The 24377-nt window shown below is 27.0% G+C and overlaps 4 protein-coding genes across 13 annotated transcripts in view; all 4 read right to left on the reverse strand.

Annotated features, from left to right (window-relative positions):
* Nucleotides 1-584: 584 nt before the first annotated feature.
* On the reverse strand, nt 585-4417 carry LOC105150430 (lipid storage droplets surface-binding protein 2). Of its 3 annotated transcripts, XM_087410166.1 has the most exons (5): nt 4290-4395; nt 3522-3559; nt 2339-2673; nt 1608-1857; nt 585-1497 (listed from the first exon to the last, which is right to left on the reverse strand). In XM_087410166.1, the coding sequence occupies exons 2-5, from the start codon at nt 3547-3549 to the stop codon at nt 1241-1243; spliced, it is 870 nt and encodes a 289-aa protein (XP_087266292.1). In that variant the 5' UTR covers nt 3550-3559; nt 4290-4395; the 3' UTR covers nt 585-1240. The 3 variants fall into 3 exon arrangements, with proteins under 3 accessions (XP_087266292.1, XP_011061824.1, XP_087266293.1); XM_011063522.2 differs by lacking the exon at nt 3522-3559 and having other exon boundaries at nt 4290-4417; XM_087410167.1 differs by lacking the exons at nt 3522-3559; nt 4290-4395 and adding an exon at nt 3170-3508.
* A 1887-nt stretch (nt 4418-6304) lies between these two features.
* LOC105150429 (lipid storage droplets surface-binding protein 2) lies at nt 6305-9579 on the reverse strand. Its single transcript, XM_011063520.2, has 4 exons — nt 9427-9579; nt 8067-8421; nt 7703-7916; nt 6305-7024 (listed from the first exon to the last, which is right to left on the reverse strand). The coding sequence occupies exons 2-4, from the start codon at nt 8376-8378 to the stop codon at nt 6765-6767; spliced, it is 786 nt and encodes a 261-aa protein (XP_011061822.1). The 5' UTR covers nt 8379-8421; nt 9427-9579; the 3' UTR covers nt 6305-6764.
* A 3206-nt stretch (nt 9580-12785) lies between these two features.
* Nucleotides 12786-20523, reverse strand: LOC105150428 (lipid storage droplet-1). Of its 3 annotated transcripts, XM_011063518.2 has the most exons (9): nt 20378-20522; nt 20106-20218; nt 18438-18580; nt 17996-18181; nt 17493-17715; nt 16047-16216; nt 14004-14261; nt 13442-13543; nt 12786-13240 (listed from the first exon to the last, which is right to left on the reverse strand). In XM_011063518.2, the coding sequence occupies exons 3-9, from the start codon at nt 18564-18566 to the stop codon at nt 13109-13111; spliced, it is 1200 nt and encodes a 399-aa protein (XP_011061820.1). In that variant the 5' UTR covers nt 18567-18580; nt 20106-20218; nt 20378-20522; the 3' UTR covers nt 12786-13108. The 3 variants fall into 3 exon arrangements, with proteins under 3 accessions (XP_011061820.1, XP_011061821.1, XP_087266543.1); XM_011063519.2 differs by lacking the exon at nt 20106-20218 and having other exon boundaries at nt 20416-20523; XM_087410417.1 differs by lacking the exon at nt 20106-20218 and having other exon boundaries at nt 20378-20520.
* A 2740-nt stretch (nt 20524-23263) lies between these two features.
* The window catches only part of slo (calcium-activated potassium channel slo), a 106935-nt gene continuing 105821 nt past the window's right edge, over nt 23264-24377 (reverse strand). For all 6 annotated transcript variants that reach the window (XM_087410415.1, XM_011063477.2, XM_087410412.1 and 3 more), the window contains one exon: nt 23264-24377. This exon is cut by the window's right edge and continues 4302 nt beyond it. The gene's annotated coding sequence lies outside the window, so the exon portion shown is untranslated.

Consider the following 24377-nt stretch of genomic DNA (forward strand, 5'->3'; position numbering starts at 1 on the left):
TCGCGAGCGTTGCAAGCGCTAAGTGGAACGCAGCTTATACATTTCTGACATTATCGACAAAATCGTATCATTGAAAGTAAACGTGGTTCGTCTCTGTACTAAATCCCCAGGCTAGAAGCGTGCCGACTATTTACAGGAGGGATAATTTAATTTAATGGGTCCTTAAAAAAATGTTAATTTTGCATCTCCTACATACATAAATAAAAGTTGTTGAATTTTACTAAACAAAATTGAAAATTCAAACAAGTTAATTTAGTAAATTTTATCTTGTAACATTTATAATATTATAATATTTTATAAAATTACTAAGTTATGTCTCTTTATGCAAATTTTTAGCCCGTTTTTACCAAATAATTACTAGTATGTATTAAAGTCTCGATAATTACTAGCAATTATAGAGACTTTAATACATACTTGTAATAAATTCAATCTTTTCTAAACATATATTATAAAAACAGTTACATACACAGTTATACATATATTATAAATATACAGTTCATTTCTGAATTCTACTTATAAAATTGAATTTTTCAATTTTTATATTTTGAATCAATAATAAGAGAATAAATAATAATATAAAAAAATTTTTCTCCAAAATTATATTTTAAAATGCATCTACATAATACTTTATAAAATATATATTCGCACTTATATCTTTCATTCACAGTTTTTTAATATAATATGTTTTACTTGAAATACATTTATATTTTATGCATTAACAAGTGTGATTCTGATAATAATAATAATGCATCGGTGGTTTATTTCTTTCTGATAACTGTAAAAACTAATAAAACTTCATAATTTTCATTAATATAAATTTGTCACATATATAGAAAATATTAAAATTATATACCTTATTACTAACCACAAAATCGTAATTTACATATTATAAATACAATACATAAATACATCCAAACAATCAGCAAAGATCATTGATTTCGAATTTACTCGAATTAAAAACATTGTATACTTTTTTTGATACTGACGTATTTTTAAAAGAATACTTTTGTTATAAAAAGTATTAAAAATATTTCTTAAAAATTTCTTCCTTCTTAAAAATATATATACACCATATTAAACTTTTATAAAATTTTTACAAAATTTTTCGTATCATTTCAATTTTTCATAATTTATATATTTTTTTTTTAATACTTTCCTTCGAAGTGCGTAACAAATTAATTAAATTATGTATCGATTTGGACGTAAATTAACGTATTGAATAAATAAAGCGTCTTTCGGTTTATTTTTTCTCCTCATCTTTATTCTCTGTCGAACTATTTGTCTCATTATCGTCTGTTTGTCTCTGTTCAGGATGTAAGTATTGTGTGAGATGAAGAATGGACACTACGCTGGATATGTACGTCGCTACGTCCTCTTTCTTTATTGTCTTCAATTGAGCGGCAACCGAATGATAAACGCGATTAGCAGTTTTCGTTGACAGTTGCCCAATCGTTTGCACCGTATGAAGAACTTTGTTCTCATCCGCGGAGATGGGATCTGTAATAACATCGTCATGACCATTAAAATAATATCGGTTAATTAATAAATATAATGCTATGTTAATTAATAAATATAATGCTAAATTTATGAAGTTTTGGAGAACATACGTGGTGTACTCTCTTCTCCTTCCACCGGTGGGAAATAATGATCCAATAAACGATTGACAAGTATACTGGTATTGTCAACGCCTTGTACAGCCATGTTACCATATTGTGTATTTAGAAGTTCATTCGCTTTAGTTATACTGATCTCTTTTAACGTAGATGCTTGCTGCGTAGCTGATTCTTTTGCTGTATTAAGTTTTTCGATGGTCGGCTGTAGAGAGCTGCTCATAACCGCTTTGGCGGCATCATATATCTGTAAATGCCAGAAAGCCATTTATTAATCAACAAGTGGTACATGAGTCAGATTGTTTTATATGAATTATATGTATTATAATATGTATTATTTATGCATTATAATTACATTATAATGAATTATAATTGTAATATGAATTATAATTATTTATTTATTATTATTTTATTAACATTTGTAAAAGAAAAAGTTAAGATACATAATGAAATCAAATTTTTCAGAAAATTTTTTTAATAAACATCAGAAAGAAAAAATTTTTAGGATTAAAGGAATTCAGGACACGTATTATGGGATTGGAACGGATATTTCGAAATTATTCCATTTTTCTAGAAAATACAATAGAAATTTAGAGAGTAATTGAACAATTTCGATCAGAATCTATTCCGAAATTCCATAATACATGCTCAGATTTTTGTAGCTACTCTCTACTGTTCTGAGGAGATCATTGCCCCACTAAAAAGGAACAGGTTTCCTTTAGCGTTACCTGCTGAGGTGGTTTCTTTACGATCGGAACTTTTTGTTCGACTATGTTCAATCCCTCGCATAGTTTCTGGTCGACAGCATTGATCTGTCCTTCGAATTTCTTGGCCAAGGGTGCAGCAATCGGCGCGGCCGTGGCGGTCGCATAATGTAGCCCTGCTTCGGCTTGATTCAACGCCCAATTTATCAAATGATGAGAATCTTTAACGTAAGAATAAGTACATCCTGTTTTTTCGATCGCTGAATGGACTACCGGAATGTTTTTTACTCTGTCCAACACCTCAAGACGAGGACCATCGGGGGAGTTTGGTGTTGTTTTAGCGGCATCTGCCATTCTTTCTGTAAAAACCGAATTAAATTAAAAATTGGCATTTATATCGATTATCATGTATTAAAAATGGCATGTATCAAATTTTAAAAAATTTTTTTGTTGAGAGAAAATATTTGTATTAAAGTATACTCAAATTTGATATATATATATATATGTATGCAACAAATTTAAAGCTGTGTCTCCTTAAATTTAATTCAAATTTTCAAAATTTCAAAATTTATTTTATGCCATTTTTCAGACAAATATATTTATACAGTAACAAGTACAAATAAAAACTATAGAAATGTGGTAAAATTATGATAACAGTGCACGATAATATGTGCAGTTGTCATTAATTAAATTTAAGACATTATTGAGTCATTCACGCTAAACTTTTTTAAATTTTATTTAAAAATGGTTGTACTATGATAATTATGTGCGTCACGCTCGAGTATGCACTTAAATATTTTAAACAGAAATGCATGTAATGCGGCCTGCAAGTATTTTTTGCAACGATCTTTGTACCTTCGGTAGCCGATGAATCAGTCATTCATATCGTTATCTAAATATGTGTCAAGCCAGATATGTACTTTGATACCATTGTTTATATATAACTTAATAACCAAATTTCCTCCATCTTTTTCTTAATGCATCTATATGCGTGCGATCGGCAAATTAAAAAAACAAAAGAGGAAAACAAAAAATATACCAATAAATAAAATCATCGCGAAACATATATTGCATATGTATGATACCATAAATGTTCACTATATCTCACACATTTATCCATGTGCATAACAGTGCCGAAAAAAAGAATGTAAAATGTAAAGCAAAATCAAATATTTAGATTTTCTTTACACGAACTAATGTACTCAACTAATCATGAGATTATGCGCGTAATACATGACTCATCCGCTGGAACAGACGAAATAATGAAGTAAAATTCTGTGTTGCTATTGCATCGCTGTACAAAACGTATCTGTACAAGATATTTATTTGGAAATAATGTTTTTTTCAGTTATTTCTCAGATTATTTTTAAAAACTAATTCTTATAACTTAGATCCTATGTAATACATTGCGACAACCAGATGCTAATTCTGTGCGTATATACGAGAATAATCTATAAAGCAAACCTTCTCTTTTGTTCTAGAAAATTATTGATGTTTCTTGTGAATATTAACCTCAGCTATGGATCAAGTTATAACATAGAATTTACTCGAAACGAAATCACATTTCGAGCATAGATCAACATAATATTATAGGAGTAAATTACTATGTAAATATAATTTATTACTATACATATATAATTACACGTTAATTGTTCACTGAATATTTAAAATATAACAAAACGTGTTAGTTAATATAATAACATCACCAATAATTATTAAATTAAGTTAATGTAAAATGTTATTTAATAGCAGTCATATTAAAAAATGTTATGCAAAATAATAGATAAAATAAAAGACATAATAACATAATATTTTCTTGCAATGTACATTACTTTATAAATACTTATTTATATTGTGTCAGCAAATGTATCATTTTACATAATGTAAATTGAAATATTTAATTTAATTTTCAATATCTCAATTTTATTGTTTTCTTATTTCATACATTTTATTTTATTTTATAATAGATACTTACATTTTTAAATGACTTGCTGAGAAGAATTTGTTGAAAGTTATCGATATACGACCAACTTACACAAGACGCCGGATAAGACTGTCGTTATATCTGTGTGAAAACCGGTATGTATTGGGGGAACATCATTAAGTGGGGAGACCGAAACAGTAACGTCAAATATCTTCCTAGTTCCTTTATCCTTTCGAAGTTATACTGCGGTGGACTCTACTAGATCCAATTGTAGAACAGTAGAAATTATTTTACATCCATTTTATTTAAAAAAAAACTTTTATTCTAAACTTACTAAACGTTTATTCTAAATTTACAAGAAATAGGGAAATTATGAGAGACAAACATTATTTCATTTTATTATTAATAGAATACAATCACTTGATTTTATTATTAAATCTTAGAGAAGGAATTAAAATTTCTTCAGCTAATGTTAATATATAATACTTTTATAATATATTTTTTATATCTATGCTTGATTTAAGCATAATCTGGAAAATTATTTTGACATTTTTAATAAAGCAACAAAAATAATTTATAAATTAATGTTTAAGTTTTAAATAATGTTTCTTTAAATAAAGAGAAACTCGTTTTCAAAAAACTATTTTTATCTTTCATATTTAAAGTAAATACTTCTTATATTTTACATTATATCATCATAGTATTACATCATATTATTTATCCGGTTGCATCATATATATAGTTTGATGCATCCTTATGTTTAGGTTCTACATTTTATAAGTACGTCTATGGTTCCATTTATGCTTCTGCGCAGTGAGATATCTCGCAATATTCATCCGTGACGTGGCGGTCGCATACTTGTACTCTTCTACTATAAATAATACACGTGGAAAGCGAATGAATAGTCCACAAAATTGACCCTACGAAGAATGATAATTGGAAGTAACGATGATGCTGTTTATAATGAATCTGACGCAATTTTTTAATATTGCTACGAGATATTCTTTATTGTCATTGTTCGTATCCACTTCGGTCGTTTCATTAGCTCCATATGTTAGCTTCATTAGCTCAAGAAATTTTATATCGAACGCGATAATATACGATTAAAAAAAGTAAAGAATATAATCATTCATTACTAATAAACAATAATCGTATTATAACGAATATAAAAAATAGACGATTATTTAACTTTTATTGTTCATTCATGTTGTTCTAGATAAAATATATGCAGAAATAAATTAATTTTTTGTATTATGTCTTTAATAAATATAAAAAATAAGAATAATAAAATGTAAACTAATTTCTATAAATGGCAAATTTATTATATTCTTAAGATTATTATATTCTTAAGAACTTCTTTAAACTTTAATAATAAAAAAATATTTTATCATAGAGTAGTACAATTTAAATACAATAAAGAAAATGAATAGTAAATTAAACTTCATCCACATGTTTATTAAAATGTATTAATTATAGTGTATTAATTAAATGTACAGAATGTAAATTTGTATTGTATAATTATCTTTATTATATTTGTTACATATATCCATATACAAAATGTTTATTAATATTTGCTTTTAAAATTGGAAAAATATCCTTGTTGTGTCAATAGTAATATGTGAAAATTTTTGTGTAATAATTAAAAGAAGATTATGTCAATTGAAAGAATATAGTTCTGAACTTTCAAACGGAACACTTCTATTTATATACGTATAAATAGAATATCTCTCTATATATATATATATATATATATATATATATATATATATATATATATACATACATACAACATGTATATTATATGTATAAATATAAAAATGTAGGTATACCATATAAAATTACATTTTAGAAATATATTTAAATATATATTGAGATCCGATAATTATTTGAAATCTTATAATTTCCAATTATTTCATTGAAATTTATGCATCCTGATTGTGAATTATATAAAAAATATATATGTATATACATATGTATCACAAGTTACAATTATATTGTATTATTTACTGGCTATTATTTAAAATTTATTTTATTTTATTTAATATTTATGATAACAATCTTTAAAATTTATTGCATTTGTATCTTTTATTATCTGCTTTTTTACATTTTCATAAAGATTATACAAAATATATAAATATAAATCATTTATACATTTATTCTACATCTTATTCTTATGAATATTATCTCGTTTTTTATTACAATTTTTTAATATATAATTTATTATAGCGAATAATGTAAAGGAATGTTTATGAATTAGCGTTCCATTGACGCGAAATATTTTCGTATGACGATTACTTCTTCGGCAGTTAGAAATTAGCATGTGTGACCGCAGTAATTTGATTCTTAACAATATTTATAACATTACCAAAATTATACAAATAACAAATAACAATTATATGTGCATAATTATTAAAAATAAATACAAACTATTATTTCCACGTACATAAAAAATATAAAAGATATTAATTTCGATGGTTTAAATAACCATTATGTATAGAAATTTTGAGAGATAGAAGTAGTGCTTTTTTACTCGCTCTTTTCCTTTTCGTCGTGTGGTTCTTGGTTTACTTCACCATTAGCCTGTGGTTTTTCATTGACAGTGTGAAGATACTTTGTGAGTCGAAGGAACTCAACTAAACTGCTAACATAAGACGATAAACCGTCCTTCTTGATGGTATTCAAGTGGTTTACTATGTTTAGGTATACACGTCGAGCAGCTTTATTGGATAGGTGACCGACCGTTTGTAAAGTATGTAACAGTTTATCCTTCTCAGCTGAGTTGATGTCTGTAATAAAATATTTATAATTAAGATAATGTATTAAAAATATGTAAAATGTAAAAATGTATAAAGAAAGGTCACGTTTAAAAACAATTAAACAACCATATTATCTTTGCATTTAAAGAAATTCATATAATTATTTAGTTTAACTTTTAATAATTTAATTACAATAATATAGATATAAATATGAATGTAATATGTAAATAAAAATATATGTAGAAATTAATTATTTATTAAATACGATAAATATTTTATATTATAAAACTTTAATAATTTTGATAAGTAGTTATATGATTGGAAAAAGTTTCAATCATTCTTACATAAAATTTATATTATAAACAAAAACCTTTACAAAAAAATAAAATTTTAATACTAATAGAGAGGGAAAATAGATATTCAGTGGCTCTCTACCATAATTATGACGATAAACTCTTATTGTCAAGTTAGCTACTTTCACTAACTTTCTCTTGACTCGTAATACTATCGACTTTCATTATGCTGTAAAGTTACTTTTGCTTAAAATATTCTAATGTTTTAAAAAATAAAAAATTTAATTATACAATTTATGTACACTTTTTACAGTACATTATTTAGTGGTATATATATATATATATATATATATATATATATATAAACATTAATTGTTTCAATAAAATGTCAAAAAATTAAAATTTTATGCTTTACCTATCGGTTTTTCTTCTTCTGTTGCGGGGAAATATCTGTCAATGAGTTTATCAACGATAATGGCCGTGTTATCTATACCTCTCACAGCCACACTGCCATAGCGTGTATCGAGTATTTGATTAGCCGTATTCCAGCTGATGTCTCGCAAATTCGTCGCTTGTTCAAGAATCAAATCGTTTACATGTGAAATTCTTGATACCGCCTTCTCTAAAATCTAAGAAAAAAAATATATCCAATATATATTATTGTAATTATTTTTTTAATTTCAACTTTTAATTTATTAAAAAATACAAACTGAATATGTTGTAATAAATTAATGTTTATTAATTATAATTATATGACAGAAAAAAGTTCTGTCACAAACCTGTGCGGGTTTCTCCTTCACCAACGGCACTTTTTCTTCAATTTTATCAAGACCAAAGCATAACGTATTATCGACGAAATTGATGGGAGTCTCAAGTCTTTTCGCAATGGGTACGGCGATGGGCATCGCTTGTCTTGTCGCGGTGCTTAGTGAGAATTCGGCCGTGCTCAAAGCCCAATTCATCAATTGATACGAACTCTTCACTTTGGAATACGTTTCTGCGGATTTGACAACCGCTAACTCAACAATGGGTAATTCCATTACGCGATCGAAGACCTTTAGATGGGGAAGTTGCGCCACCTCCGTCGCCATGCTTTCACACAAGTTTATCACGCGTACGTTGAAAATATAATATCTGTTTAAATAAAAACATACATTATAAGAGTGATTTAATTTGCTTAAAATTTCTAAAGAATTATAATTTTATTAAAACTATATTTAAACACACACATAAAAAAATATAATAAATTATTTTAAAACAGACTAAAAACTTAACAAAATCGATTTATTTAGACATTGAAAATAATTATTGATATTCTTATGGCGCATTTAATGATATAAATAAATAATCTTTACATTAAACTTTCTAAAACTTCTCAATAAAAATATTTCTCACATCCATACATTTTTACATTAAATAAAATTTTAAATTAATTAGTTTGTCAAAGCATAAAATTTTAAATCATTCAATTTATCAAGTCACTCTACAAAAATATTGAAAGAGAAATTCTAGACGTTCTTCATGACAATAAATAAAAACATAAATAATATCTTTAAATACTGATATCATAATATTTTCCAGTTTGACAAAGTCCTTGAAAAATCGATAGATATTTACGACATTATGCATATAAATTGTCAAATTAATATATATCAATTATCTTTATTATTTTTATTAATTGTCAAATAATTATATAATATTATTTAAACAATCTCAAAGCACTGTTTATTATGACAAAAATTAAATAATAATAAACGATTTATTAAGACCGTATATATAAATAACTTAATTGAATACTCAAAAGAAAATGAAAAATTTTCTTGATTAAATTTTCGATTAAATAACAATTTACAACTCCAAAATTAAAAAAATAATATATTTAAAAAATTATTGATAACTTTGTGTAACATGTTATATAATCATATAACTTTTTATAAGTCACGCAAGAATTCTCGAAAATATGTAAGTACATGTAACAACAGTTAAATGTTATGAAACAACTATTTTTGTAATTTTCAATTAAAATTTTTTAAATATAACAGTTTACTGTAGAATGGAACTTCTACTTTCATTCAGAGATAAAGTTTCAATAAATAAAGAATTAAATATTATTATATTTTATCGTAAAATGGTACTTACAGTGTTGGATTACACACGGATCAACAGGTAGTTCACTGGTATAACTCTCGAACGCGTCTGATACCTCGGCACGAATGCTGACTCCAGTCACGCACGTTGAACACTTATAACATGGAAAACCGCCTGCGCAGTAAACGCAATTTGAATAAGCCACTACTGTGAACTGACCGAAGTACGACATCTGTTAACTGTGGTTAGCACGTACAAAAACATCCTCATGGTCAGATCCTTAAGTACTTGTTGCTCATTCCACAAGCAAAACTGTTTTTAAAATAAGTTAAAAAAATTAATAAAAAGTATATCCACATATATGTATAAACATTGATTTTTTATTTATTTCTTAATAACATCATATTTTTTAAATTTTTTATACAAACTCAAAAATTTATTATACAAATTTTAATTTTTTATATATTTTTTAATATTATTGAAAAGTTATTGTAGATGTGATATTTTTTAAAAAAGAAATATAAATATTTCTCTAATAAATGTTTCTTCACAGTTTTAATACAAATTTTTTAATTATCTGTTATATGTACAACATTCTCTTTCAGCATCAACTTTCGAACATATTTCACACAATATCATCTGACCGTTGACTAGGTAATATATCTTTTTTTTTCCAAAAAGAATGCGTAACACACGCGAAGATCAATCCAATAGAATAATATGCCATTGAAAGAATAAATGCTCTCCTTCTACAAGTAAAGGGTGTTTTTTTAAGCTCGATAGAACTTGAAATTGTAAAAAATAAAACAAAAAATTAAATTAAACAGCCGCGGTGGCCATATGTCCGAAATCATTTTCAAATGTTAATGCCATGCATTGATCTTTCGACTAAAAAAAATTTTTTGATTATAATTTAATTTTTGTGTTAGTTTTTACAATTTTAAGTTCTATCGAGCTTAAAAAAACACCCTTTATATTGATATATATGATATTTCTATTAGTTAATTTAAAAAAGTCAAAGTAAGAGACTCTATTTCATTATGTAATTAAATAGAAAAAAACGGATATTAATTTATATATAAATCATAACAATATTAAATAATTTATGTGAAATAATTTATGCACTTTTAAATTTGCAAAATAACAGTTTTAAAAAAACTATTTATAATTTTTCTTTGCTGCTTTCTAATGCTTCATTATTAAGAAAGATATTCTTATAAAAATATTTCTAGTACAATACTGTAAAAAGGGGATATGGTTCTTTACTGTTCTTTTTTATCTTGTCTCCTCAGTAGAAAGTCCATTCCGTCCATTCTACATAGTCCGATAGATAATTTAGTCTGTATTATCATTATTAGTGTGATTGTCGCATAAACAGACACGGATGATTCAAAATTATCAAAAGAATTTGAACATCCGGATTCCGTAAAAAAATCTTGATTCAAAAATATTTATTTCAAAGATTTTTAAACCTGAAATCTTTAAAATTAACTATTTACTTAGAGTTTTATCATTCTTTTCTATTATTGATATAATGCTAATAAATTATACAATTATATAAGAAATTTTATTGTTTTAATTAGTATATAACAATTATTACACATTTTTTAAGTAATTTTATTATATTTTTAATAAATTTTTATTAAATAATTTAATCAATCATCTTTAATTGATCTATATGTAATACTTGATGATCGAAAATAACTAAGTAACAGTTTAAGAACAACTAAAAGCAAGAATTTATTTTATACTGTTAATATTTATTTATTTGTATTTTATTTTTATTATTCTTTTTCCTCAGTTTTATAATAATAAATGATTATTATAAGCGATATTTCTTAGAATGAATAGGTAGTCGTACTGTAATTTTCTTAAATTATATCAATTTAAAGAAAAATAAACATACATAACAACTAAAAAATTGTAAACTTTGATATTGAACCACAAACAAAATTTATTAGATAACCAGTTCAAGGTTAAACTATATAATTATCACAATGATTTCATAATAAGGAGTGATTTGAAGCTGCTTTTATATCTGCTCCATTAGATTCCAGAGTCCACAGCATGCATGTACATACACATATAAATACTATTTCGTCTAGACAGTGTGATTTATAGATAAGCTTTATCATGCGGTGCATGAAGCACTGCGTGAACATCAAATAAGTGCGATATGTCTCGTTCATCTGACCTCAATCGTTTAAGTAGTTCTTTTGAGAATTTCGTAATTATTGCGTTGTGATCATAGTTCAATATATTAGGTGTTGGAATTAATTCGTAGCGTTTTTTAATGAAAGAATGTTATTTATTTCACATGAGCATTAAAAAATACATTAATGAAAGTACTTCCCATCACTTGTAAAACGCTACGAATTAATTCCAACACCTAATATATTAATACATAAGTATGTTAAATTATTTAAAAATTATTTAAATTATTAAAAAATGTATTATTAATAGTACGTAAAATGTTTTTTTAAAGTTTTATAGTATGCTTTATATAAAAAAATCTTAAATTGTAGTTACAACACATTGTAGTTATAAACATGTTTATACAAAAAAATATATATAGTAAACAGTCTTCGCAAAAATTATAATAAGAAAGGTTATAATATTTAAATATAAATATTATTATTATGCTATAACAATACATATGTTTTTATGTATATATATATATATATATATATATATATATATATATATATACATAGAAAATAGATAATTTTACATTAGCTTCTCAATATTCTACAAAACTATTAAATTGAAGTTATAAATAAGACCTAAACAAAAAATATAATAATAAATATACTTTTTAAAATTAATGTTTACACACTGGTATATTATTTTCAATATTAGTATTTAATAAAAAAATAATCGGCATTTTATCTGCTAATATAAGTTGAAATTGTACATTGCAACTTGCTTGAGACACACAGGATGACAGATTTGTAACCTGAACAGTTCTGTAACCTGAGGATTTCTCTACTTTCACTATTGAAAGAAATCTGAAGAAAGCGTAGTATTTCGGGATGTTAGTATAAGACGTCTCACGTTTTCATCTAAATATTAAAGTCCACGATTTAATATTTTAAACTATAATAAATAATAGATTTATCTGATTTATAACGCACGAAATATGTTTAATAATATATTTTTTTAATATATAAGTGTACTTTCAATATACGTATAATACTTTCTGTAACATATATTTTTTATGTGATCGCACAAAATTGAGAAATGAAGAATATTTACATTGATAGATAAAAATGTAGAAATATAAACAAAAATTCTCAAAGGTATTGTTATAAGAATTTAAAAATCAGTTTAATTAATTATATTTAATCAAGTTTTTTAAATATACAATTTTTATTGCCTTAAAAATAAATGGGAGAAAAAATAAATATAAATTTGTGTGATGTCGCAATTAAAACGGTCCTTTATTTCTTCACTTACATTTAATTATCGTAGACGTTAGTTTTGACTAATGACTAACTTAAGAAGTATAAATTGAGTATAGCACGAGTACTGTGCCATTGATAAAATATATTCTGTTGTTGTATTACGTGTTGTATCACGAATATAAAATAATATTATAATCGCGGTCGATAAGATGTTATGCTAATGAATGAGCAGCAATGCGATTTCTATCCTCGTGTCTTTGACCTTGTAATTGAAAACCATACCAGAAGGGGAAAGAAACCCGCACGTAGCAGTTTTCAGGCAAGACTTGTTACTCGATACCGTTCGTTGGAGGATCGGAAGTCTCTGACATGTGGTTGTTGTGGTTGTTCTGCTCACGGTTTTGCATTTGTGGTGTCTTTTGAGGGCTAGGGCGACCAGCCAAAAATGCAGCAAATTTTTCCTGCAAGAAAATTATTATTGTATATACTGCGATGAAAAGATGTTTGCTTAATTTAAAAACATCTTCCGATAATTGATTTATCAAGATTGTAAAAAGAAAACTGAGATTTATATCAATATAAGCATTTTCATAAATTTTTTATATTTTCTTTAAATAATATATCTACAATTTCAAATAATTACATTACAAATGCATACTTACCAACATTAAATTTACAGTTGAACTCAGCCTTTCAATACCAGAGCGTATAATAGATATTTGTTCTTTTACCGTATTGCTCTTACCTATAAGCGCAGGTACCATCTGCAAAATATAATATACACAGAATAATATTAGGTGTTGGAATTAATTCGTAGCGTTTTTTAATGAAAGAATGTTATTTATTTCACATGAGCATTAAAAAATACATTAATGAAAGTACTTCCCATCACTTGTAAAACGCTACGAATTAATTCCAACACCTAATATTATTATTAAAATAAATATAAAAACACGCGTTAAATTGTATTTTTAAAAAATAAGCACTGATTGAAGTTATATTTTATTTATAAAAGTAATATTTTATTTTATGCGCGCGTGCGTATCTTATTCTTTAAATCATTTTTCTTAATTTGATCAACATGTGCGATTAAGAGAAAGTACATCCTTTTACAATTTCTATAATTATGCATTAAAAATATCGTTCTTTTTATATTGATTGAGTTATATAAATGCGAGGCGGTGAGTTATATAAATCAAGCCGGGTCATTGAAGTTGATGTAACCTGCAATGAAGCGTTTGCGACGTCAAGTAATTGATGAGAAAGTTGGGCAAGTAGATGACTTAAACGCCTCGGAGTTCTCGCTGCCAATGTCACCGTACCATTTACTAGATGCACTATGCGTCGTGAGGATTCGCGTGTTAAAAGCACGAGGAGCTGTTCGAGCGTTTCTGGACGCGCCTGATTTTCAGGCTCGGATTGACTCAATGAGGCCCATAACGCTTTTGCTTTTTGCATAGCTAATTTTGGATCCGTGACTATCTGCGCAGACATTAAAAATTGATGCTCGTTCGATATATTAAGTTCACGTGAATAGTTTTGAAATGGGCACGTGATTATATCGAAATCACGAGGAGATTCAATGATCATATCATAGTAAGTATTTATATTGAGATTTAATATTTGAGTTTCTTTTCATCTGTATGATCTGTGTGTATTTGTAAATATTTATTATGCGAAGAACGTTCACTGAACGTTCTCGTGATCTCGATCATGTACCTATCTCCGAGCTTATTCTCATCAAAACTTTCTTATCAAATCCGTTTATATAGATATTTATATAGATATTTGTATAAACAATTAGTTCTAAATTTAAAATACAAAAAGATATAAAAATGACAAAGTTTGAATATCTTAATATATATTCATACATTTTATAAAAGCATAAATTTTTACATTCTATGTGACCCACATTAAAATGATTTTCTTAGAATCTCAAAACAATTTCGCAATGGAAAAATATGTCTGCACGATATATGCAAACATTGCTTTTAAGGAAGAATTTTAAGTAACTTATCATATAAATGTTTATAGTTATTATTTTTTCGGACATAAAATATGTGTAAAATGTCTTATTTAGTGTCTCATAGCTACGACAGTAATATTCTTTTTTGTCAGCGATTATTTTGCGCAAACATCTTTCTAATCAGTTATAGATGATATGTTACTATTAAAATAACTATTAAAAAATTAAAAAATCTAGGGAAATTGTGCGCAGCGGGTAATTGTGCGCATCCTAGAGAGTTTGGTACTTTTCCAATAGATGAAGACATTATTGTGGTGAAATTTTTACGCAGAAAGTCGTTCTCTTAAGATGTAACTACAAAAGGTATGACGTAAATACATTGCTAGCCAGAGAAATATAAAAAAATGAAATCACATCTTTTCTTGTTATTTTAGCATTCAGAAAATAAGGTGGTATGTCCATATTTTTAATTTGTTTAAGTTGCGTTATTAAAGTTATGTTATTAAAGTACATTATTATTATATGTACCTTTTAAGTTGTGATTTATTAAGTTTGGTTAGGAATTGTTGAAATAATCGTATTTCATATCGAATCAGGTCGCGACGGGCAACTGTGTGCAAGTGTTTTGAAATACGCACAATTACCCATCTTCTATATACTATATGATTATAGCATTAATTTTTTTGTTCCTGTTTGGCATTATTATTTTATTTTACCATTTCATTTTGCCAAGGTCTATGTGCATTATATTAGTATTGTATTTTTTCTTAATATATTTTCTTAGTATATTTAAAATATATTTATAATGAATATATTTTCTGATTTCTTTGTCAACATTCCATAATTCATTCATTTCGTACGACTTTTGTTTTGCGCATAATCACTCGACGCGCGAGAAATTTTTTCGTTTTTTCGTTTTTTTCTTTTGATTAAATACAACCTTATTGAATGAAAATCTCGATATGAGGATACGTAATGTAAAAAAATGTTTATAGTTTCTATTTCTAAACTTATATCGCTTTAAACTTGGAAAACCATTCCAGGGCAATAAATTTTCTTTAGGTGCGCACAGTTCCCCCACTTTCCTCTATCTATATATATTATGTACGAATATGTACGATTTAAAATATAATGCATCAAAAATTAAATAATTTTACCATAATACAACGTATAATATTATAAGGATTAGCAAGATATAGACGATAGCTGAATGTATTATACATGTGATGCACACTTTAACATAATTAAACTGTGTATGAGTATGTTGATGAATGATAAATCGATTAAATCTCGAGACTTACCAATTCCATCACATATATAAGAACATGGACGCACTCTGTTCCTTGCTGTTTGAGTGCGCGCGCCTCGGCTAAAGTGCGTCGCGTTAATCTTCTTTGTAGGTTTCGCGAGAATCTCGCGCCATGTTTAATCGTTCGTATCGTTTTGCTTATGGTTTTATTGGAGCTGACTTCTAAAACACGAATTCCCAAGCATTTAACACTTATTTTTAATGTCGCACGCTTTAGTCATATATAAAATAATACATCATATACATATAATATGTATAATATGCATAAAATGAATTATTCTTGATCGATATTTATAGTCGGATCTCACATTTAAGACTATTCTTAAAATACAGTATTAAGATGTTATAAACCAATCAGAGAATCTTATGTATTAGCATTTTAAGACATTACTTAAAACAATTTTAAAATAAAAATGGACTATGATATCGCCTTTTAAACAAAGTTCAATTCTATGCAACGTGATTAAAAAATATAATATAATATTATTACATACGCAAAATTTTATAAAATTAAAAAAATCTGAATTATAGAGAAGGATTAGATAGTATGAGCATTACAAGTAAGATGAGCACCATTTATATTTTTGCTATGAGTATTTGGTACTAGTAATTTGCTGTGAAAACTGAAAAGATCTTCGCAACATCTCAATATACTTGGGATTTAAATAAATTTTATTTATTTCAGAAATTTATCGCGAATTAAATAATCATTATGTTGTTGATATTACTTAATACGTTATTTTCCTATATTAAGATAGAATATCTTGTTCTATATGTCAGTATTCATAAAGAATATTCAACCTAATCTCATAAACTCCTAAAACCATTATTGTTAAATATAGTCGAATAGGTCGTCTATTATGAGCATGCATAAATCTGTTATCAATCTTCACGAATTGAAAGATAAATTATTTTATGTTATTTAAATTACCACTTTGAACTTTAACAACATAGAATTCTAATTGAAAAAAATTAAATATTATTAATTACGAAAGATATTTTAAATATAAAGTATAGTTCGGTATTATAAATGGATGTTATATGAATGGATAAACAAATATATTGTACGTTATAAATATAATGATAATTTCATTTTAAGATGTCAAAGAAACTGCGCACATAAAAATTAATAACATGATCTTTTATTTTTCATAACACATAATTTCTTTCAAAAAAATTTTTTGAGCTCATATTACTTATAGGAATGTCCACATTATTCTATTGAAAGTTAATATGAGCACTGGCTGAGTAATATGAGCACCCTACTATTTCAATATTTACATTAAAATAATTAACTTTTATACCAAAATACATAAAACACTAACAAACTTATCAAATGATAGATAAAATTTTTTCCATTCTATGCAAGAAATATTTTCTTAAAATGTTTTTTTAAAATGCTCACAATATCTAATATTGCTCCTATTATCATATTTACCATCTTTGTCAGCTTGATGTTTATCAGCTGAATCTTTATCAGCTGGATCTTCTGGTAAGTAACGATCCATGTATTCGTCCGCAACTGTCAGCGCACCGTCCAATCTATCAACAGCGGCGTTGGTAGATTGGACTTGACTACCGATTTGCTTGATACTTCCGGCACGCATTAGAACCGGTTTTACAATTTTCTCATTTACATAGTCTCGCGTATTTAAATACATCTAGAGCATGAAACAAGATTAACTTGCAACGATTCTATTAAGATTATTAATCTTACACAAGATAAACCAATCAATTTAATTAATTTCCACAAAATTCATTTTTCTGTTTAAGTTGAATTTATAATAGTAATGGAAAATAAATATTCTTTTAATTATATAATTAATTGTATATTAATATGAATGTAATTATGCTCTACTTTATGAATACATTTGCAAGGATACGTATATATCTCCACATAAATTTCGTATATTGTCATGCAAAAAAGATTTATAAACTTACAACATAAGGAGGAAGCTGCACTGGCGGTAGTCTCTGCTCAACGATGTCGATACCTTTGCATAATAATTGATCAATTGTCGTAATGGGTCCATTAAGTGCAACAATTGCTGGTCTTGCCTTTGCCGTAGCAATTGCTAATGACTGCTCCGCCGTATCTAAACTCCAGTTCATTAAAGAATTCGAACGCTAAAGAAAGAAACAGTTTAAATTATTAAAAAACTTATTGAAAAAAATGAGAAAACAATGACAATTAAATGATAATTAACTTGAAAATAGGATTATTTGTTTGCACTTGTATTTTTTATTGTTGTCATTTAAGAAGATTTTTTTCTGCAAATGTATTTTATTTGAATAAATGAAAGCAAAATTTATCATTTTTGTAATGGCATGATGAGCGACATTTTGTATTATATTAGAATTTAAACCTTTATTTTGAATGTACCTTTATTCTGGTATACACATTACCAGCGATATATATACCACTTTCTACGATAGGAAGACTGGAGAACTTAGTCACAGATTCAAAATGCGGCAAATTCGAATGCCGCCTTTTCGCATTTGTTTCCCCCATATGGAAAATAGTTACTGCAATTAAAAAATTAATGCTGGATTATAAAATAAAAAAAATATCATTAACCCAATAATAATCTGCATTATAATCTAGCATATTTTAATGTGTGTATTTTTAATATTTTAATATTTTCTACAGTTTTACAATTGCCAAATATTAAAAAAAAAATGTTTTTTTTTTAATTCTAGAAGAACCTTTTTCAGTTTCTTAAAAGAATCTCAGATTTTTATCTATCTTTTATACATATTTTCTTGGAAGAAAAAACTCTGATCAATCATACATTTATTCTTTAAAAAATGTTTTAATTAATATTCATAAATTCATAAATTCATATACGCTAAAAAATTGCTCGAAAACAGCTGGAAAACATGGCTTATTAAAATGGTTAACATTAAGTCAACATACATATTTAATTTCTTCGGACGTGTATTTGCATTTTGTAATAAGTTCTTAATATCATGCAATATTAATATGCAAGCAATTGCATCATGTAAGCAATTAATACATGTTTAGTATATTTCTCTCTATGTATTACAATTTATAAAATAGCATACTATTTAAAATTTACGCAGCGCTTCGATCAAATAATCTCTCTCTTCCTTTTTTTCTCATTTAATTTAAGAAAGAAAAATCTCATATTTATAAGTAAAATACCCCCTTCCCTTCTAATTGTGGCTAATAAAGAAAAGATTATCGCTAAAACACCAGTGCACGGAAAAACACATGTTTTCTTCGCTAAATGTAAACGACGCCATATGTCGCTCAAAAGAAACGATTCATTCAGCATTCGCTCTGTGAACTGATAAGGGAGGTCATACCGGGAGGAGACAGTAATAAAGATTTTATTTAATATTGAGGCAATATATATAACTGTTTTGCACGCATCAAATAATCTTCTCTCAACTGGATGAAATACTATTAGATTTGCACAATTCACTGATAATAGGATGAGAGAAGAAATTTATTAAACTCGTCGCTATTCCGTAGAACTCTCGACGAGACTTTCACCTGTAGTTTACTGTGTTGAGAACAATCGAACTGAGGAGGAAACTCCCTCCGGTGAAATTTCCCTAGCGATTATGTCGATGGACGGATATTCTTACTTTCTCGCAGAGGTCAAACTTTCTTCATGTGCATATATGTAGCACTGCATCTGTACTATCTACTACTCATCTGCAAGATTATATTCTTGCCCTTGTATCGATGTATTTATTACGTTTTGTTTATAAAATAATTTGTACACTTGTAGTTAGCCTGTAATTAGTAAGCTGACGTTATTTGATATCAAAATCAGAACAAATAACGTCAGCTTGCTATATCTAGGTAAATAATAAGTATTTTTCTGACCTATATAATGATAATTTGTTATTTATCTTCCTTGAGATATTCTATTTAATAATTATATTGCCGTAATTTCGTCTCCGATTAAATCCTAATCTGATCTATCGCGCAACTATAAATCATCGATCATATTTGTTAAGCGTCAAAGCGGTGTTTAGTAGATTTAACGCGAAAAATTATTGATTGCGTATTACTCACATTTTTATCTTTCGCTGTTTCTTTCCTCGCCTTCAAGTCAATCACTACTAATTGCTGATTTCGCACAAAGATCGCATTACCCTTTCCTCCTTTTTACTTCGCTTTCGGTTCAACTGAATGTGATTGTATAATCAGTTATACAATCACATTCAGATACTCATACACACACATGTTTGTACACATATAAATATGCACGCATGCATGAGTATATACAAATTATCAATTCGGAATAAATCAGTGGAGATGGGTACTTATACGGCGGAAATTCTTACCTAAGAGCAAAAGCGAGATGAAATGGGAGGAAAGCTACCTGTGGGTTTTGAATATATGTAACTGAGCCAATCGCGTCCGGATCTGCTATCGGATGAAAACTCGGCGTTTCGACCACAGAACGCGCCGTTGACTGCTTGACGAAGACTACAAATACTGGATATCTTATCGGTTTGACCTATGACACATCAATTATATATAAATGCGACGGACGTTAATGACGCACGAATAAAAATCTTTTTCTATGCGCATCTCTGTGCGTGGAAATCGGAAAAAGACGTAGACACTGAATCAATTGTGTGAAATGGATTTCGCATTTGCAAATAAAATGGGTGGTTGACAAAACCATGATGGTTTTAATTCTATGTTATTATTTTTTGAAAGGAGATATAATTTGTGACTGCTTAATGCTTGAATGTTCCTGTTTTCTTCAAAATTCTTATTGATAATTGTATCATAATTACGAATTTATAAGAATATTTATTTTATTTTTATTAAATCGGTCATAATATTTTTATTGATCTTTCAAGTCCTTCCAAACTATATTTAAATTATTATTGTATCTCTTATCAATAAAATATTGCGATATACATTATTAACGATATTTGAGGTATCAACGATACTTTCAAATCTAATTTTTTAAAATGATTTTTTAATTTGACTTTTATCATATTTTAGATAATAAATTTGTATAAATATATAAATGTAGTTTAATAATTGTGTTTGTCTCACTCTATAGTAACTCCTTTATTTGTTTATTCTCATTCTATAGAGGATATCACGTCAAATTTGATGCGTTGGTTAAATGTAAGACATCGTAGATTATTGCCCCAGACGCTAGACAGCTTACAAAAATGAATCAAGTAAAAACCAACTATGAAAAACTCGAAATTATCTCGGGCAGACGCTTTTAATTGCTATGCAAAGTCCACTTTGCAATTTTGTCTTTACAAAGATAAATATGTCCATGTTATAAATTTATTTGTTGCTAATTTGTGCTTATCTTGTCTAACCCTGATTTTATTTATCTTGGATGAAATTATTCTTGTCTAATCTAATTCTTTAATAATAAATTATTCAATAATCGCTGATATATGTATATGTTTAAAATGTTCCCAGCAAAAAGAATATAACAAATCGAGACAATTTCCTTGTCTTTATATGAATTATCAAATATAAAAGGAATAAAAAATTCGTCTCACAATGCTGTAGCACTATATGACATTAAATATCATTCTATTTGATATGTATATTTGATTCATACAGTATAATATTTCTCAGTTAATAAAAAATAACGTATAAAAAGAAAAAGCATAATATACATAAACTAAATTCTAAAAATTCTATTAATTTATTATGTATAAACATATTAATTAATTAGGCAATTAATCTTTTGAAAAATTACGATTACCTATATATAATCGTAAAGAAAGCATGCTGTTTAATAAATGTTTCGTAACCTTGACAAAATTTTATTCCGCATAAATAAATATTAGATATATACATATATGTATAGTATGATTGCAACTATGCAGACGTAAAACAAACCAGAAACTGAATAGTTAGAAACATTAGGTAATTATAAGAATTCAGAAGATCGAGTTAATAGAATAACTGTTTTATTGCTTGACAATAAAGTGTGTTGCTAGATTTAACTAACATCAGCTAACGTCAATTAGAAAATTGGCGGTATTCATCTTCAGGAAAGATGGCTCTTTAAAGATGTTTTGGTTATACTAGAGAATGAAAAGTTATTTTTTTAAAAGTAACTTGTTCTCTTGTTACCGTTATTTTGTTAATGCTGAAACAAGATCAAAGTTTAAAAATTTGTCTAATATATTTTGTTTAAATATAAATAAAAACAATATAAACAACATTGATATTAATTAGACCAATATGTGAAAAGATAACTAAGAAGCGAAATGATTTTTCGATTCAAGCTAAAGCTTTGAATATATAAAACTTTATGGATCCAATTGTCTTAAAGTAGATAAGTTAATAAAATATTAATTTAGTTATTATTTTTATAATTCAATTATATTCTATACGGGCATAGCACAGAAAAGATTAAAATAATATTCGTAATGAATAAAATCAAAGATGGTAGATATATTATAAAGATATATATCGTAAAACAGTGAAAGAAGAAAGGAACTTGTTTTTGTTGACAATAAAAAATATATATCAAATATATATATATATATATTTTGCACTTACCTCTTAAACTTTCTTGTTGCTTTCAAAATAGTGCAATGAATTGATATATTATTTTCTTAATAAATATTTTACTATATTTAATAAGCTGAAGTAAGTGTCAAAAAAAATTTTAAATTTTTGGCTGAAAATCTGTTGAATTAATACAGTATCTAGTTGCGTTATAGAATAAAAAAGTTATAAAATTTCACTTCTTCATACAAATCATTAAAAATTCTTTATAAAAATTAATTGCCATATCAATCTCAATTTGTCAGAAAAATATTTTCTCATAAATAGTAATTAGAATATGTACTCGTATTAAAATACTTTCACTTATATTGATCTACCAATCATTAAAAGTATTTAATACAACATGCTAATAAGCATTTGACATGCAATTCGCCAATAATAACAAATCAATGTACGAGTATATTGTACTTTCCGGTAATAAATAATTCTTTCTTTTAACACTATTTCATTGAACTATCAAATTCTTATGTAGCTATAAACTATGTGACAAATATAATTCATGAGCTTACGGATACTTCTGCCAGCATATCGAACAAACAATTTAAAAAGAAACAGTACTATCGGATTGTAGAAGCACTTTAACGCGATTTTCATGGCATGAATGTACAATCACATTGTATATTCGATTGTTATGCCGGCAGTTTCATCCTGCTCAACACAGGTTTGTAAAGTACTTGTCCTTTTATTACAAAGTGACGTGGATCCGCATATCGAAACGCGAGGCATAGAGGGACTCTCTGGGGAATTTACTCTTTTATGTATATAATTATTTATATCATCAATTATAATGAATATATAGTTATGTACAATATTGAATCTCATTCTTTAACAATAACATCAACAACATGATTAAACAACGTTCCTCATTGGTACACAAATTGTAAATGTACAGATAAAAAAGCATTAGATGAGGTCAATGAGGTGGCGTACGCTCAGCGCGCCATTAATTCCCTCTTCTTTTTTTACATTTTTTTAAATCCCCATATATATATATACTTATATCTTGAACCATTCTGCGGGTTCTTTATTCGATTTTTCATGAGCTTATATTTATATATATATATATTTATATATATATATATATATATATGTATATACTTTAAAGTATATACTTTGTTTAGATACACACGTTTCCACATACACACAAATGCGTCAGATTTGCTCCGCGCGACACAACGAGAACATGACAGTTGATGATATCGATTGAATCAGTGCGTGATTTAATTCTTAAAGAGAGTGCATGAGTAATTTGTGACACGCGACTGGCCAGCCGTAAGTCTATTGCATAATTTGCATAAATTTGCCGAATAATATATCACATTTTTAAATAATAAGCAAGGACTACCGTAATTGTTTTGCGCAACAATTCATAATTTTTTTTTTATACACGCCAAAGAGACATAATAACCTATGAAAACGTTGTCAGTAAATCAATAGGCATTGTCGCTCTTTTTAATTTGTCATCTTGTTAACTTGGCTTGCCAAGCGCGCGACACAAATCTCGACCGATCATCTAAAATCCTACACAAGGCTCCGACGAGTTTTCTTTTTTCGTCGCTTGATAAACGACTTTCACATAATCTAACGCACGAATTTGTATTATTTTCGTATAGAATCAAGGCGAGACAGAGTCGCCGAAACTTTTTCCGGCACTCAAAACGCGAAGGACTTGCTTGCATTCTCATGGTTCACTGATAAATGTGTTCTTCGCCAGGAACTCGTAAAAAGAAAAAGAAACACTAGAGACTAGTCATTCGAGATTTTTGTCTTACAGCT

The sequence above is a fragment of the Acromyrmex echinatior genome, chromosome 10, assembly GCF_024713525.1.
Source record: "Acromyrmex echinatior isolate Ae372 chromosome 10, ASM2471352v2, whole genome shotgun sequence".
Lineage (NCBI taxonomy): Eukaryota > Metazoa > Arthropoda > Insecta > Hymenoptera > Formicidae > Acromyrmex > Acromyrmex echinatior.